The 18,405-nt window shown below is 39.2% G+C and overlaps 1 protein-coding gene and 1 long non-coding RNA gene across 6 annotated transcripts in view; one reads left to right on the top strand and one right to left on the bottom strand.

Moving 5' to 3' along the window:
• Positions 1 to 18,405, bottom strand: part of LOC117543182 (thrombospondin type-1 domain-containing protein 7A) — a 148,347-nt gene that overhangs the window by 49,618 nt on the left and 80,324 nt on the right. For 3 of the 5 annotated variants that reach the window (XR_004568531.1, XM_034211291.1, XM_034211290.1), the window contains exons 8-13: positions 17,912 to 18,106; positions 17,503 to 17,541; positions 15,588 to 15,831; positions 3,708 to 3,823; positions 2,358 to 2,493; positions 1,681 to 1,784 (exon numbers count right to left, since the gene is read on the bottom strand). Coding sequence is in view for 3 of the 5 variants with exons in the window: in XM_034211291.1 (XP_034067182.1) it covers positions 1,681 to 1,784; positions 2,358 to 2,493; positions 3,708 to 3,823; positions 15,588 to 15,831; positions 17,503 to 17,541; positions 17,912 to 18,106 (834 nt within the window). In the remaining 2 variants the exon portion in view is untranslated. The remainder of the gene's footprint in view (positions 1 to 1,680; positions 1,785 to 2,357; positions 2,494 to 3,707; positions 3,824 to 15,587; positions 15,832 to 17,502; positions 17,542 to 17,911; positions 18,107 to 18,405) is intronic. The other 2 variants (XR_004568532.1, XM_034211292.1) reach the window with 1 other exon arrangement.
• The window catches only part of LOC117543184, a 30,898-nt gene continuing 30,410 nt past the window's right edge, over positions 17,918 to 18,405 (top strand). The window contains exon 1 of the long non-coding RNA XR_004568533.1: positions 17,918 to 18,134. This is a non-coding gene — a long non-coding RNA (uncharacterized LOC117543184). The remainder of the gene's footprint in view (positions 18,135 to 18,405) is intronic.

Genomic DNA, 18,405 nt, shown 5'->3' with positions numbered 1-18,405 from the left:
GTTCAGGAGGTTTTTGACAAATTAGGTGCAGAGGGTTTTCTTGTTTCCAAAACATTTCCTTTTGGTAAAGGCACTTTGAAGTGTGAAAATCGCTGTAATGCCCTTTAAAATAAAGTAAGAGATCCAATTTGTACTTTCCCCAATGATGGGCAAAATAACATCAAATACAGATTTACAGAGGGCAAAAAATAATCAATGAAAACAAGATACAACTGTATAATTCCAATTACATCTCACTCCAAGCTAAATAACAAATATAAGCTGAACTGACACAAACCTTAATTGGTTTGAAACCCAAAGTCAATATTGTGTTCTTGCATCATCCTATTCTTTGTTCTTTCAATAAAGGGTTTATTACTTGAGTTGCTGCAATATTTCATTTTCTTTTAATGCAGACGTTCGGCAGGGGTTTACCTTCATAGATAAATCAATCTCTAAGCACATTACTTCTGAACCCCCCGTGGGCACTCCTATTGGTTTGAAAATCCTCCGTCTGTTGGTGTTTAGGTCAGGTCTTATTTGAGCCAGTGTGTGTGTGTGTGTGTGTGTGTGTGTGTGTGTGTGTGTGGTGTGTGTGTGTGTGTGTGTGTGTGTGTGTGTGTGTGTGTGTGTGTGTGTGTGTGTGTGTGTGTGTGTGTGTGTGTGTGTGTGTGTGTCAACAAGAGAGACAAAGATAAGCACATGCTCTCAGTTGTTCTATGTGGTGTTTCATAGTGCTACTGCAGTGCTTTTTTTCCTCTAAGGAAAGTCTCTGTCCAGGTAAACAACATAATACACTATCAAACAAAAACACATACCAGCAAGGACAGTGTGTCTAATTTGATTTAAGTCAATGACAAAGTTATTTCTGCCACTTTAATGTGTCAGAGCAGTGAAAACATGTGCAGAAGGCTCTGGACATCAGGTGTCACATGGTATCACATCAATGAAAAGCAGCAGAGAATCGGAATAGTGTGGTGTGAGTATGTCTGAAGTGGACCATATAGCATTTTTCATGAATAAATTGATTCTTCCATCCATTAATGTAAGCTGGGGAAGACGAAACAGAAATATAAGCACTAATAATGGTCTTCTATAGGAGCTTGAACATAATGAAATTGATCATTCTGCGTGACCCCCTGAAATTGAATTTTTATGAAAGCCTCCCAGGACTACATGGTGCATCCATCCTCTATGAAAAGGCGAGAGGAAATATGCTTTTAAAGTGAGAGAGCCACAACCCCTTTACAGTGCTTCTCACTTGTACGTGAAGCCCATATAAACAAAGGTTTGGGCTGTCACAAGCTATAAGCAAGGTTCTGCATCTTCTACTAAATACAAAAAACAACAACATTTGATTAAAATTGCATGACAAGAGGTAAAAAAAAAGCAAGTGTAACAATCACCATTTTCAAGTCTATAGCATACTGTAGGTCTCAGGAGGACCATCACCACTTGGGAACACAGTTTCTTCCCAACTCAGATTGAAATAAAATATGTTTTTAGTAGTATCAGGTACAGTATAGTAAGTGGGAGGATTTGATATCTGCTATAAGTCAATTGGCCTTTTCTCAAAACCTTGGTGCATCCATCTGTTGCCTCGTGGCCGGGTTTCAGATGCACCCAAAGGAGCAAAAATTTAATTAACAGTGATTAGTGACGGTCCAGTGGAGATGTGGGGGAGATGAAGAGATTCTGTACCTCTTGTTTGGAGCCCGGGTCCACAGGTCTCCTGCGCACCGGGACGCTCCTGTCTGAGAAACCATGGGACCAGCTGGCACTTCCTCCATTTATGGGTTTTCCACCTGGAATAAATCAGGATAGAATAGCTATATCAACACGACCATGGGATTCACCGTAACACCAACAGTGCACCATGTAAGACTGTAATATGTGAAAAAGATTGGGGAATAGTGCCAAACTATTTGCAGAAAATAAACTATAGTCCTGTGTTTATAGTATGCATACTGTAGTATTAACCATATTTTACAAAAATATATTTTTACTTCATTAACGGATATAGTTAATGAGGATCCTGCTTTCTGACCAGTCAGCCAACATTTTTTTTTGACTTTCATAGGTTTATGACTTGAGTCACCGTTTTGACCATTACAGACATTGAATGTGTGAAAACCTGTTTTATATACAGTAAATGATATTCCCTGCAACAGGGAATAAACTGGGACACATGTAGAGTGCTTAAGATCATAAATGAAATGTCCTACAGTGCCTATATGGCTTTTTATTTTTCAATACAGGAATTGCAGCTATGCTACAATGTCATTTAAATCGATCTCTCCTACTGATAGCTGTTAATTAAAGTAAGAAAACAGGAAATCTGAAATCTGCACTTTCTGATTGTTGTTGTGTGTTTTTACCTGAATCCTGGACAGATTTTGGGGACCTCACAGTCCTTCTCCTCCTCCAGCACCTCGGGACAGTCCTGTCCTCCGTTGGATGGCTGCTGGATGATAAGACGTTTCCTTGTTTGCTTTGTCTTCACAGCGTTACCATCTGAACGGACACACACACGCACAATAATTAATTAAAACAATCATTTTCGTGAGGGGAATGTGATGAGAAACATGTCAAAATGATAAGCTAGGCTGCTCTGTTAATAGTTGTTGAAGAATATACATGGAGAGTGCTTTTGCCATATCTGAATGGATAGCTATTGCAGACAACACGCACGTCTGACTACTTTGAATTTCAAGCCAACAACAATGCTGTGAAAAAAATCCCATTAGACCTTGGAGTTGACTCAAATTAACTTGATGGGGTTTACATGTGTGAAGATGACCTCAAGTAGTTAATTAAGACGCAACGAGCCCCTGGATATTCCTGAACCTTGCTTTAAACGATCGTACTGTATGGGGGTGATGTGAAATTCCCTGCACAAGGTGAAGATATCCACAGCATCAAATTAAAATGCACTGCCATCGGTGCAGCATGCTCAGAGCGAAAGAGATTTATGCCACAGTGTCACACGAAGAGGTCATCAAAATATGGACCGTAATGATTTTCAGATGTAAATCAATGTAATGAAGTTGCCTCTGCTCTTTTTTTACAGCATAAAAACAACAACAACTGGTGCTGACACTTTTAGCCACTGGCAGAGTCGGCTTGCCAGTCGCACTAAAAGAGGTTGTCAAAGGTTGTCTTACATGCCAATCTGTCAAATGAATTACGTGTTAAGATATCTGAATGCAAGATGTTTATGTGGTAACTAATCTGATTGGCTCTAAAAAGGCTCTCGCGTCAATCGTTTTTTCACACAACCACTTTTAGTTCTTCTGAGCTGCGACAGAGTCATATAAATAAATGTGTATGCTATAATGAAGCTGTGTTCTGGCATATGCAGTACCTGGTATGCAAATGTTGTACCTTTCCAATGAAAATGATTTTGTGAATAATGAATGACTGATATGTGACTCTCAAGTAAAATATTTGTTAAAAATCGTTATAAATGTATATTATGGAAATAAATACCTTTCAACTCAGGGTGAGAGAAGATGATTTTGTGAATAAATGAAGAAATGGACAGTTTATGACAAAGTGTAAAACATCTTAAGACACACTGTACACTATTCAAGATACCGGATTTGTGTACACCTTTCTTTGATAATTGATTCTTTCCCTGATTCCCATTTAATTATCTGAAAAAAACAGTATCTTTTTACATCAGACAGGTATTCTCTCCATGCATGAGGAGAAAGATGTCATAGTACCTGCATCACAAGTGAAAGGACACAGTGTCCAGTCACTGAAAGGGGTCATGATGCAGTCTTTCTTGCAGGGCAGCTGACACGGTCGCACGGTGGTGGGGCGGGGGCTGTCTGGACACCTAGACAACAAAAACACACACAGCGGGGCTGTAAAACCTGTTTATGAAATATATCAGGCGAGATGCCTTTTCTAAATCTCAGGGTGCCGAACAAAAAAAAAACATTGATTACTGTAAATCTCCCAGACGCTTTGGCTTAAAAATTGTCCATAGAGTACATGGATTAGATTTCTGGTCATTTCAGAGCATCTCGTAGTATTTCTTTTTCATTAATACTAATTATACTGCTTTATTAACAAGCATTGATCCAATGTTGTTATGGGCTTAATGTGTGGTCACTACTGATAAAACAATGTCAATTTCACAATCAAAACATTAAGCGAACATGTTGATATGTCCAGAAAGTGAGTTAGCATTGTGTTACTTGCTTTCATCATATACGGTTATTATAGCATACATTGCAACTTTTGCAACTAACTGTAAAACATCAGACAGGCCCAAATGACTTTCATATACGTACCGGCAGTCTGGATTCAACTGACATGTAATACATACAATATATATACAGAGATATAAACCATGTTTAAAGATTTAATGAATATCACTGTGGAGGTTCGGCACACCAGCCATCTGGGTATTGCTTGAATACAGAATGTAATTATATAGGGGCAATCTAGGGCAATAAAAACTGATGAAAACCTTCATAATCACATGCAGTTTACGACTGATGTTCACCATCTGGCTCACAGTGTTATAGATATGGAGAAGAGTCGGTCATACTCCCCCACAGAAGAAAGTAAACGGCACAGGAATTGTTGACTCCACGAGGATGTATTACATGTATTTCTCTCTAGTGAGGAAAGTGCTACACACAGAGCTCCTTCAGGGTTAAGCTAAAAGCTAGCAGGCGGGCCTCAAGACAGAAGCTCCTTTGTTTTAACTGGAACCTGCTATCAGCGTGTGATAATCCCTTTTTGTTTGCACAGAACAGAGGGTCAAGTCGAGGTTTCTCGTGGTTGTGGTTAATCTTCAGTCATTTAAGCACCTAGGGTCCCCTGTGCATACCGCCGGGTACAGATAAATAGGTCGAGATAGACCTGCTGGAAGACATCTTGTAATCTGAGCTCTAAAACGCTGCGTTGCCGTGGCGCAGCAGGCAAGTTTCCTGCCTGTTTCCTCATCCTATTGCTGACACACAGGTTAGGTTTAATGTTGCTACGAATGAGCGCTCTCCTCTGGGCGTTCCATACTCGTTAGCATGGTGTTATCAGGGAAGCGATAGGGAAAATGCAATAATGGAACAGCTACAAAAGGAGAGCTAAATCCCTCTCGAGCGGAACAAATCCTCTGGTGTGTTCATACAAGTGAATGGTCCCTAGGATAAAGAAAATACAGCTGCCGAATGCTACATTTACATTTTTAGCCTTCAGCTCTCACGTCCATAACAAAGTGAATGAACAGGTGAATAGCTTGAGGACACTTCAACATGACACAAGGCTGTTCTGATCCAACTCATGAACCTGAGAGTGCAGAACAATCGCTACACCAGGGCTAAACAGCATTTTAACAACGTATACACTTTTAATTCTGCACCGTCTGCAGACTGTACAGATCACAAGGCTGTTTATGAAGTCAAACCTGGCAGAGAAGCAGCGACAAAAATAAACCGTGGACAACAATCTGGAAGAACTAAATACAATCAAGTCGTACATAGAGCAGATGGAAAAGCAATGTATTATATAATTAATCCAATAAGCAGGAGGCTGATATCAAACAGGCGCATTAACAAAATGGTTAAAGTCTCAGAGAAACAAAATAAACATAACTTTTCATTTTGGTTTGTTACAAGTTCATTACATTTATATGTATCGAACTCAATCTATTTTGCTTTGAGCTACACAACAGAAGGCACAGTGCAGTAACTCTCATAACCATGTTGATCAATTCAAAGTTTTATCAGTTAATAAAGGATCAAATCTTTCTCAAATTAGATGCAAATAGGATACTCTATGCAACTATCGCAACAATACTGCAGCTGTACTGTAGGTTTAAAATCAATGTAGTGTATACTTTATTTTGCGTTCTTTCTTTTGTATGTTTATAAATGCAGCATGACTTATATACGTTTGTACAAGGACCTCAGATGCTGTATCTCTTATGCTTATTGATTTCTTGAAAATGTCCCTGAGGCAGAGAAACATGTCTCCACATCACGAGGGATCAGAGCACTGAGGCTGTGCTATTAGATAATGCGGCTATAAGAGCTCTCTGACAAAGAGGGGATTACACTTTTGACCTGGTTATACTCACTCTGCCACTCAAAAATTATAAATGTCTGGGGATGAGCTACAATTTACCACTTGTGCAGGATCTTAGAAGAACTCAGGCAATAAAACAATGTTCCTATTTGAATAATAGACAGAAGTTTAAAAAATACAGTTTGACTTTTGCCTTTAATCTAGACAGAAAGCCTTATGAATACCAAACGAAACCCCAGAGAAATACAAGTCTCATTGCTAGAGTGCAAACTGCCTGCCTTTTAGGTTTCACCTTTATAATATCCCCTGAAAACACATAAACAACAAGCAAATGTTTTTGCTGATTTGTCCTTAATAGAAAAACAACATCATTGAATGTTGGTTTGTACCCCTTAAACAACCTTTGTTTGCTAAGAAGTGACGTCTTGTGGTTAACTGATCTATGAGTCATGAGAACATTCTAGCAATACATTCACATCGAGATAAATGTGTTTCTTATGTCCCAGGCTTCCAAATCAAAGTTGGGTTTCAGAAACATAGGGGTCAGTTCTTATTGCAAGTTAAACTTTAATAAATACCCTGAGTCAGTTTTCAAATCATGTTATTATCAATAAGAAACATTGCAAACTATGATCCTTGCTATCTTTTAAAGTTCTCAAATACAATTGAACTTACTTACTAAAGTGGTGTCAATAAAACTAAACACAACATGTATATGTCTGCTTGTTACTGAAGTGTTGTGATCATTTCACACTAAAGTAATCATTTTGTTCACTGGGATCTGTTTAAGTTATGAATATAATGATGATGTCCCTCTCCATCTAAACTCTAAATTAACCATAAGTGTGAATGGGAAGAGTGTCTGTTGTCAATGTGAGTGCTAGTGAGCTGCATGCTGGGATTGGCTAAAGGCCCAGGAGAACCTAACAAGATCATTTGGTGCAAAAACTGATGGTAGTTTCCTGTGGGAAGTTCAGTCATCATTTCTGACACCTTCAGAAGGCTGCTTCACAGGTAAAAACATTGTTTAATGCAGCTATCCTTTTGATTGTGTTTCTTATAATCCCCTTGTATCCAATCTGAGTGTTTTGAGTGCTTTACATATAGGGCAATGAGTTGACTCGTAGCAGGTTTGCCTCTACCAAGAGAACCCCCTTTGTTTCCTTTATAGTGTAATTAGATTGTTGCCACACTAATTGTGGGTATTATCCAAATTTAGATCATTAAAATTCAATTACATTCCAGTTTTCATAAAAAAAACAGACCACGTTTGTTGGCAGAACACAATACCAGCCAGAATAGGAACAGCACAATGTTTGGCTGGGAGACTCTGTGTGTGGGGGTGTGAAAGACAGTTGTAATATTGTCTTTTATAGATTTTTATCATGTATACATTGTGGTACTTCACTGTTTTCCTCCAGTGTTTGTTCATTTCATCTGTCATAATGTCTTTGCTTGTCAGATGTTCTTGTTTTCTAGGAGACAATGTTTGTATTTAGTATTTATCCTAACTGAACAATTTTCTAATTGTTGCTTTTCCAACAGTTCACTTGTCAGTTTACCACCATGAAAATGCAGCACACTGAAATGAATGAAACCATCCAGTAATGGCATCTGCTTTGTAACTGACTTCCTGGTTCTAGTCACAATCCCATAATGATCTTTAAATGTCGTGATTTGTAGCGAGGCCCAGGGCATACACAACATGGCCCCCGGAGCTGGTCCCAAAGCGCAACATTAAGACGAGCAGCCAGGCTAATGCTGGTGTTGCGCTGCTATTAGCGCATTGAGTAATCTGTTCAGTGAGAGGCTGTGTTCAATACATGAGCAGATGGTTGAGCAGGATGAAGTGAGGAGATTCAAAGAAAAGAACCGTCAGTAGTTTTAAGAGAGAATACACACGCAAAAACAAGGTCCGCTGGGAAGAGATAAGGCTAATTAATTTCATTATCAAAATTACGGACTACAAAAAAAGAACATCATTTTTTAATTTAGAATAAAACAGTTGCAGTTCTTCAAGGACCCTTTCAGTGGTGTCTTTGGCCTCCTTCTTGAGGCCTTTAAACGATATATCCAACCCAGTCTCACGGCATTTCGTGTTCACCAACACGATTTTTAATTTATTGATTCGTGTTCACCAACACGATTTGCCACTTTTTTTCGTGTTGCACAGCACGATTTTATAAGCAATGTATTTCTACTGCCTGCAGCACGTCTTTTTCTCCGGTCGGGTCGAGGAAGACCGGAAGCTGTGTGGTTCATAAAAACATGTTCTTACTCAATATCAAGCCACAGTTATTGCTTTTATTTGAAATCGTATAATTTTGGACTTTTGTTGCCGTCTGTGAGGAAAATAAATGGGGCTCAGAGCCTCAGGATATGGAAATCTGTATTTTTAAATATTTTTTTCCTTCTAATTTGTTATTCTTTTCAAAATAACACACTGTTATTTACTCACCAATAACACACAATTATCCTTGCTTTTATTTATTGGTTTAATTCCATAATCTCAGGCTTTTTTGGCGTCCGTCAGGAACTGAATTTCAAAATAAAAATAACCGGAAACAGACGTAGGCATTTCGAGCGATTACCCAAGATCCTCAGCTATGGTTTTAAGCTCGCTTATTGGATGTTTTAGCCGCAATGCATGCTGGGATTTGGTGTTTATATGATATGAAATCCGGAAAACATTTAAAAAAAATAAAATAATACTTAATTCCGAGCGCTCTTGCTTTTCTCTTTGAAAGTCATCACATAACGGCATTGTAATACACGGTTCGGCTGCATTGTATATTACAGATCTGCCGTAGTTCTTTATTTATAGAGCCCTGATGAGAAGACCTTTGGAAAAACTGAGAAAATGCCGCCGAAACTGAATACTTGACGTGGATCATAAATATATTCAACAATTAAACAACATCTTCAATTTCTCTTCACACAATACGTCTCCTTGCCGTATCAACACTAATTCGGCTGACTTTTACATTTGATCTAATTCACAGATAGGTTATATTTACACCATAACGGTGCACAGCTGATATAAAAGGACTGTAGTTTTTAAAGATATTACTGATTTTCTTTGAATGTAAGAATGTAAATACTGAGTCTGAAATAGTATAGCAATATGCTGTAAAATTATGTGAAAGCATGCATAAAACTACACATCTTCAGATGTTGTACGAAAACAAAAGTGTCCTACACTAATAATACAAAGTTATTATGGCTGTGTGTACCTTGTGTGCACCGCCTAGTGGTTAAAGCACGTTATTGAATTTTTATTTGATTAACAAAATATTAAGAGTACATACTTTCATAGGGGGAAAGTATAAATATAGAATAAAAAAAATCAAGAAGATACTATAAGTGATCTCTACAATAAAACAGTTTAGTGCAGAATGTACAAAGATATTAATAGTAGGAGGTGCAAAACAGAAAAACGAATTAACCTTTATTTAAACATTAAATAACAGATTAAGGTCTTCTTGTAAATAAGAAAAAACACTTTGGGGGTATCTACAGATAAATATTAAGCCTGACAAAGTACTTAACGTCTAATATATTGCTTTCCTGCAATGTTAACTATGTTGAAGCACTTATTTTAACTGATATTATACATATTAATTATACTCTTATGTATGTAGATAGAATAATAAATGTGCAGAATATGACAGTTTAATGGTGGAGGTACACACATATTGATAGATGTCTTGTAATGCGCTGTTGAGGAACCTGTGACCCAAGTGTTTCATTCATTGCATAACTACACCATAGTTGTGTATATGATATGTCAATACACCTTTGAAAATCTTGAAAGGGATGTGCAAAATAGCCATAATATACAGTCTTTAATTAACTATTAGTAGAGAATAACGAGAAATGAATATACTTTATTACTCGTTTCCATTCATGTCAATTGCAGATACATGTTTAGTCTTCTCAAGCACCAACTATCAAATATCTCTCCTGATTGTTGGCACTAGACATTCACCTTACCTGAATTTTACTCAGGTGTAACTAAAGTCTGATTTAAGGGTTGTTTATATTTCACATAATTAATCAGAATCTGCAAAGTAACTCAAATAAATGCAGTGGAGTAAAAATACCAGGTTAACCTCTGAATTGTAGTGGAGTAGAATTACAAACAATGAGCTGTCATGTGGGTATTAATGCTGCGCATTATGGACACAAGCAATTTTCACCCATTTATTAATTATATGTTTTACATTTGATAACACCAATGTGTTTAATACTGGCAACTTCTAATTGTGGGGAACACGAAAACGTTCAGTAGAGACGTCCCATAGAACATTTTGCACAACACAATAGCCAGCATGTGTAGTTCTGGGGGGGCGTTCGATTCCAGTTTTGGATAGTCTGGCGTGGTTTCGTTCCATTTCACACAGCTGTTTGACGCTCTGCGTAACCTTACGGGACTGTAGTCCTAAACGATAGCTGGGGATTATGGGTAGTGTAGTGTCTTCGGCCATCCTAAACTCAGAAACGTTGACAATCGCAATGATGCTCGAAATGTCCCTTATAGGCCTACGTCTGTTTCCGGTTCTTTTTATTTTGAAATTCAGTTCCTGACGGACACCAAAAAAGCCCGAGATTATGGAATTAAACCAATAAATAAAAGCTAGGATAATTGTGTGTTATTGGTGAGTAAATAACAGTGTGTTATTTTGAAAAGAATAACAAATTAGAAGGAAAATATATTTAAAAATACAGATTTCCATATTCTGAGGCTCTGAGCCCCATTTATTTTCCTCACAGACGGCAACAAAAGTCCGAAATTATACGTTTTCAAATAAAAGCAATAACTGTGGCTTGATATTGAGTAAGAACATGTTTTTATGAACCACACAGTTCCGGTCTTCCTCGACCCGACCGGAGAAAAAGACGTGCTGCAGGCAGTATAAATACATTGCTTTTAAAATCGTGCTGTGCAACACGAAAAAAAGGGGCAAATCGTGTTGGTGAACACGAATCAATAGATTAAAAATCGTGTTGGTGAACACGAAATGCCGTGAGACTGGGTTGATATATCAGAGTGAAAAGCAGAGTGTAAACACAGCCTCCATTAGACAACACGGCAGCGAGATGATTGACTGGCATTAATACAGCTACTGCCGAACATCATAACCATGAATCATTCGGTCTCCACAGCATCAATGTGATTATACAAAGACACATTTGGTAGCATGCAGCACACAGACTGTCAGAATCAATAAGCAGACGTTGTTGTTTTTTTTCCTCACACCACAACAGCTTTTCTCGATATGAAGATAGCAGCCCAAGCCTGAGGCACTGAGATATTTATCTCTGTTGTGGCTCCCGATTTTTATTGGGCTGTGACAGTGTGTGTGTGTGTGTGTGTGTGTGTGTGTGTGTGTGTGTGTGTGTGTGTGTGTGTGTGTGTGTGTGTGTGTGTGTGTGTGTGTGTGTGTGTGTGTGTGTGTGTGTGTGTGTGTGTGTGTGTGTGTGTGTGTGTGTGTGTGTGTTTGTGACATACACTCAGGTTCACTGCCTAGGGCTGCGGGAGGAAGACAGCTCAGATCCATCGGTGAATAAGACAGGACACATCTGCATAAGCAGGGTGCAGGTGGCCATGTGTGTTTGTTCTGCTGGGATCCCATGGGTGCACTGATCAAAAATACCTGCCAGTTGGGTTTTGCTAGATGAAGACATGTAGCAAAGAAGAAAAAAGGAAAAAGGAAATAACAATATCCAGCCACTTCTGAGTATAGGCTTGAAAACACCGTCTCTCTGAGCAACAGATGGCCGGGGACACTGTTCAAATGTATGCTTTTCCTTTGGTCAAGAAAGGTACAAATCAAGTGCCAGTTGTTTTGTTTGTTTGTTGTTGGTCTGCCTTGTCCTTTTGGGAAATAAAAAGCAACCAAAGCTTGGATAAAAGATGGACCACAACGTTTACTCAACTACAGATAAAGTGACAAGTAAATATCTGAATGAGCAGAGAAACATAATGTCTTCAATCCATACAATGCATTAGGGAATCACTGAATGGTTTGATCTCTATTATAAAATATATATAAATAATATATCATACTTTTTTGTCTTCACATCATCTAGCTTTCATGCCACTTGAACAGCTATTGGAATCATTGGAGTGAACTGTTTCAAGAAGGTGAATGTATTATCTATTCATGGGTCATGCTGTTTCTCTGTACACACCATCTTTACATTTCTATGTTGGTTGAAAATGGGTAACTTGTTCTAGTCTGACGCTTTGTTGAACCATTTGAGCACCATTTCCTTCCTGCAATTGTGTAAATGTTAATCATTGTGGACTTGTGTTTATTTCAATCACTGCAGTTTGAGTTTGTTGCATGTTGACATATTTTTCAATCCGTTCCTCTCCATTTTTAGACCAATGCTCCTGCATGTTAAGTAGCGATGATTTGGCCTCTTCCAGCTCTGCTAATTGACTCATGCTGATTTGAAAACGTGTTGATTGGCATACCCCTCTTTAAGCTAACAAATGTGGCTAATTGGCAATCAATCTAATAGGACACATCTTGGTGGCAATGTTTGTCATTGTGAGTTGAAGAGTCAAAGTTAATTTCCCATGAGGCGTTGAAATTATTTGATGTCCTCTGTGTGTTAGTGTGTATGTATAACAGTTCTTGGCTTTAACTTTCGTGAAGTCAACATACCGGCTTAAAGCCTGTTACTGGACCCCTGCCAGTGACAGTGGCTGAGGAAAATCCTCCTAAAGACTTGAATCAACACCTTTGAGTGTTACAGCAGTAAGATTACAAAAGGACGTCATGGGCATAGTGAGGGTTATAAACCGGAAGGGTCAGTGTAATGGAAGCTTCTTCAGCACCACCAGTCTATGAAGGCAGGTGAAGAGAAGCCTCACTTTGTGCAGAGAGACAGAAATAGCATTTACAGTGCTTCTTTCAAGAATGACCAATGAGGGCACGAGATAAGTTTGTGCACAGACAGGTAGGCTTCCACAGATGACATTTTTTTATGGATTTTTTGTCAAAGCACTTCAGATATTCATTGCTATTGGGATGTTAAGAGCATTCCATGGAATATAACAAAAAGTGTATCTCGAGCCGGTTTCTCAAACTTACCTACCCCACCTTTAACTGTGTTGAAATCTGTAAATACAAACTATGCAGGAAGTCTCTAAATGGAAGATGGAAGCTCAATCCCAAAATGAGAGTATAGAGTAACATTAAAGTGGACAATGAGAGCTTGAGAGGGCTGTATATTAACTCTAAAAGTCAGAGAGCAGTCTTCCAATTCCCCACATTACTGAAACAAAAACACCAGAATAGCCACACTTAACGTAAAAGCCCATATCAGGTCTAACAGTTCCCTATATCCACTCACATAAAGCGGACCCTTAGGTCTCTAATCCACCAGTTATGTTGAGAGAGGATGGTGAACAAAAAAGATCAATAACCCCCTCGATGAATGTACATACACGGGCATTTAGGTATTGAAGGCTGAACCTACCCTTTAATGCTGCAGTTTTCAAGTGGGGATTTGTTTACAACCTGTCGGATAGCCTGTAGCACATTGATCTCTGCACATCTTAATTGATTTATCCATTACAGCAAATAATGAAAGAATAACAACAACAGCATCACAAGATATTAAAGACATCCTGTGGTATTTGCACGTCAGATAAGTCAACAATAAAGGTACACAGGTTGGAAATGTCAAACACCTTCAGGCATATGTTCAGAAAAGTATGTGACCTTCATTACCCAAAACCTCAAACCCACTCAACTGAGGTCAACAACAATAACATCCTGCTGAGAGGGTGAGTAGGTGCTTGATAGGAGTCCACTTAGTCAAATATCTTGTGTTTACTAGTCATAAGGGATGCTATTGTTTATTTGATTATTTTTTTTTTATACAAATTGATCGACTACAGATAATGGAGGCAAATCGACTAAAAGCTTTTCTGTCAGTAACTCAATGCCATTACCCTTGACACTTCGAGCCCTCCCACCCGCTGGGCTGGTGTTTTTCTATTTCTCCAGCGTTGCCGGTGTGGATTTAAAATAAAAGGAATGAAAGGCATCCTGGTCTTCGACCTCTGTTCTGCAGCCCGTTAAGTGCAGCTGCTGCAGTGTCAGGGTCAGATGCTCACAGAGCCACCGCTGAAACTGGGCATTCATCTTCATTTTATCATGTGGTGCTCTCTGCAAATCACATTTGCCTTGTACTTGTACCTACACAACACACTCGTACTCTTTAAATCATCGATGTTCCTATCCCCTGTTTGCTGATAACCACGCTTTGGAGGTGTCAGACAAGAGGAGGAGGAATCTGTTTGAATTAGAGAGAGACACTAAACATATATTAGAGGATGCTTTTGGGACTTTCCGCAATCAATCTTCATTGGGGTTTCTTTTAAACAAATGTAGACACTCACAGTCCACTCCTTTATCTTTTGTTGTCCAGTGAACCAGTCAAACATTAAGCATCACACTAAAGCTGATCTTTCTGGCAGACTTTAACACGACAGCATATTTTGAATCCGCCTCATGCGGTGTAGACTTCAGAGCTAACCACAAACATCTTGTCTCTCATCTGCCTCATGATTAAATTGCCTTAAAGTATCAATCCCATTTAATTACTGTTATTATCATCAATGAGAAATTGCCAGCGCCCAAAACGGCAGGGTTAATTAGGCTTTCAGGGACGTAGAGATTATTTATTTGGTCTCCTGCAAAGGGAAGATATCAATTGGGTGTTAACTTTGCAAAGAGTCTGCTCTGCTTACTTAACCAGCTCTGTCAGGGTCTCCTTGGTTTTTGTTATTTCTGACTCTCTAGTCTCCCGCTGTCACTTCCCTTCACAACACTTCTGCTCCTCTCATCTGCCTCTCACCTCCTGACTCTTCTTTTCTTTATTTTCCTTCTGTTCAATGTCAATTACAAATACAGTATCTTTACAATGGTCTACTGATGTGCTTTCAAATCAAAACACTCAATTACTTGATCTCTTCACCAACAGATGATAAAGGGTTACTGTTAGACCTCATAATGTAGGCTAGTGTTTTTAAATATGTGCTTTAGGAACGATTATTACTCTCGTTGGTCTATTAATCTAGCAACAATCCATAAAAAAAAAAGGTTATTTAACAAATTATTTCACACATCATAAGACCACGGAGCTCTCCCTGTTCTCGATCTTCAGAACGGCAGCTCTAGATGAAACGGATTTGATTTTTCTTTTTAGATAAAGGTTCCCAAATCAGTAGAATCAGCTGTTGCAGAGATTTCTTTGAAATGAAAACGTGCCTACCCTTGGATCCTGAAGGCGCATGATTGTGAACCACATCAGGCTCAGATATTAGTTCTGAGGAGTGAGCAATTTCATTCCAACACAACTCTCCAAGACCTTATTTCACAGCTATAAACACCTACAAACCAGCGAAGCAAGAAATGACCATTAAGTCTAAATAAGACTGCTGCAGCAGTGTGTCATTGGAAAAACACGACCGGACACCACTGGTAAATAAATCCAACAAACACGTGTTCCCAAGGAACTGAAAAAGAAGAAAAAGAGCTTACTTCTTGGGGGGCACCTGTCCAACGTTGACCCGGACGCAGATGACCTTACGAGTCTGCAATCCCGTGGAGCAGGGACCACCACCACCGCTGGCTCCGACTGCCGTGGAGGTGTTTAGGGTTGAAGCGGAGGGGTCTTCGGTACAAGGACCCCAAGGACCCGTCTGCCAGTGGTAAACCGTACAGGCGTGTTCGTTACAGTTCCGAACCTCCTGAAGGGAACTACTGTTCGGGCATGCGCCTCCACCTGAGAAATACAAAAACACACTCCAGATGAAAAATGTACTTAATCAACTACTACTAAATTGCCTTTTTGCCTCTCCTTGCAGTGGAAGACCAATATACTGAGAAGGGGGAGATATACGGACAGCATGTGGCAAAGGGGCGCAGGTCGTATTCAACATAGCCTCCCACCTATTAATGAGCTACCTGAGCACGCTAATCACAATCATTTTCAATAGTATAGAAATATTCATCACAATTATTTAGTGATTTTGATGACCCAATATTTTCAATGTTACTTTATATTCAAAAAAAGTGAGCAATGCTCTCGCTTTTTTCTTGTGCTACATTCCTTCTGATAAGGGTCCTTGTTGTGCACAATCCCATCAATTGTTAGTCCCATTCCCTCTTCATCTGCCTGTCTCCCTCTCATTTCTCTTTGTCAGTCAGACAGTCAGTCGGTGTGTCGATGGAGCCCTCTCAGGTTTAGAGTAACTGCAGACACTTAGGCCTTTCAGCAGAGATTGAGAGGCATTGAGGGATTTTGAATCCTCAACACCTGTATTTCGCTGTTGGAGTTGACAGAGAGCCAGCTCCATAATGAGTGGCGGTGCACACAGAGTCGGGTCTGAATCACAGACTGCCAACTCAGATAAATCTCAACTTTTAGTTACCAAGCATGATTACCGATCTGCTGACAACGGAGCTGACTAACAATGTCCCAACACTAGCATGATGAGCATTAGCTGCTGCTGAACAATGACCTAGAAAATCTGCATGTTGGACAATGGGGAAAATGTGAAGCCGCTTACAGAAACACAAACCAGAAACAAAACAAAGAAAGCCAGCAATGATTCGTGTTTGCAGGATAAATTACAGTTTGCTGGCTCATTCACAAAGAGCTGCAGCAATTTTCACTGAGCAAGCATCTTGAATTGCATTCAACTAAATTAGTAAGAGGCACTTGGGCTTCATAAAGTCCCATAATAATCTCTGTGAATAAAGTGTAAGCAGTTATGCTAAATGGTCATTAATTAGGCGTATTGCTGTATTAATTAGCACATGTCAAGATATTGGTGGTTGCTTATTAACGTGAACCCTGTATGTAAAAGCTTTGAGTAGTTCCTGTATTTTCAACTATTTTTCATTAATATGCAACACAAGAGCTGCAAAAGCTGCTAAGGAGCTCTGAGTCTTATCAGATAATCTACTCCTACCCCCTGTGGTGGGGAGACGTCTTTCAGGTATTGTTCTTGAGCATGTGTGAGAATATGTCTTGAGTACGTTATAAAAATGTGTGTCAGAAAACACAGCAGGATATATTTTGATATGATTCCATCAGATTTTTAAAACATACTAAAGCTAATACAAGTACAGCTACTATACTTCTAGTCTAACATCAAGAATTTACCAACAAGTTCTGGAAACCTGGGCACCCGTATAAGACCTTTGATAAAGACAGATATTAAATATATGAATGTGATAGGTGAGGCATGCAGTACATAAAGTAATACAACTGTAGAACAACAGAATAAACACATCCAAACTGCACTACAACGGGATGAATACAATCTAAATACATTATAAGTTACCCTAAAGCTGATAATGTTGTTTTAAAAACTCAAAACAAGCAAAAAAATGAAGTGGACACACAGCTAGAGGTTTAAAACAGCTAAAATCCTATCACAACTGTTACCCTCCATCACTGTGATCCACGCCACAACCATCGCAGTGACTGTAAGGAAAACACACACACACACACACCTAGATAAGATGCAAGAAAATGTTTTGAAACATAACAAAAAAGAAGAACAAAAAGAAGAGCAGACGCAGACAGAGGTATAAACCAGAAAGAACAAGCATAAGCAGAGAAATGATCTTAGAAACTGATAAAAAGCAAGTGTCAGGCGAGGCGACAGACCAACAGAAATAATCACCAGGACAGATAAGCAGACTGTGTGAGATAAGGAGAAATGCACATGCAGACAAGTGTGAAATCTAGACATTCAGTGAGTGACAGCAGAGGACAACTTGAAAGGCCATGAGGAAGTCAATATCCGGGCCTCATCTGCATACATCTCCATACTAAATGTTGCAGAACTCACCTTCCCCGGCGTTGTAGGCCAGGATGGAGCGCGTCCTCATCTGCTTCCCCTCGATGGTCTTACTGGAGCAGGTCTGGGAGCAGCTGGTCCAGGGCGTCCAATCACTGAGCACGCAGTCTCTTGAGCAAGGCACCTCACAGGCCACGGGCTCTGGAGCCGGGGAGGACGTGCAGAGCTTCCTGTCCACTTCCGCTCCTGAAGAAACAAAGGGGGAAATAACACAGTAACTATTTTCTATTCTCTATAATGTATACTTAGAAATATATGATGTAATTAAAAGACTAGGGTACTAATCTAATTGTGGTGAAGTAATAATATATTCGTGTTTTATACTAATGGGTTTTGAGGAAATCAACCTCAGTAATTACCAAAAATGATGCTGAAAATGAAAGAGAAAGGCAGCCACTATTCGCAGTTATTGCACAGAAACTCCCAGCTATGTTTTTATGTAATAATGTTTTCCGGGCCTAAAGTACTTTATTGAAACTCAAAAC

Source organism: Gymnodraco acuticeps, unplaced genomic scaffold (assembly GCF_902827175.1).
Source record: "Gymnodraco acuticeps unplaced genomic scaffold, fGymAcu1.1, whole genome shotgun sequence".
Lineage (NCBI taxonomy): Eukaryota > Metazoa > Chordata > Actinopteri > Perciformes > Bathydraconidae > Gymnodraco > Gymnodraco acuticeps.
The sequence above is the reverse complement of the archived record's forward strand: the minus strand, read 5'-3'. Positions and strand labels throughout refer to the sequence as shown.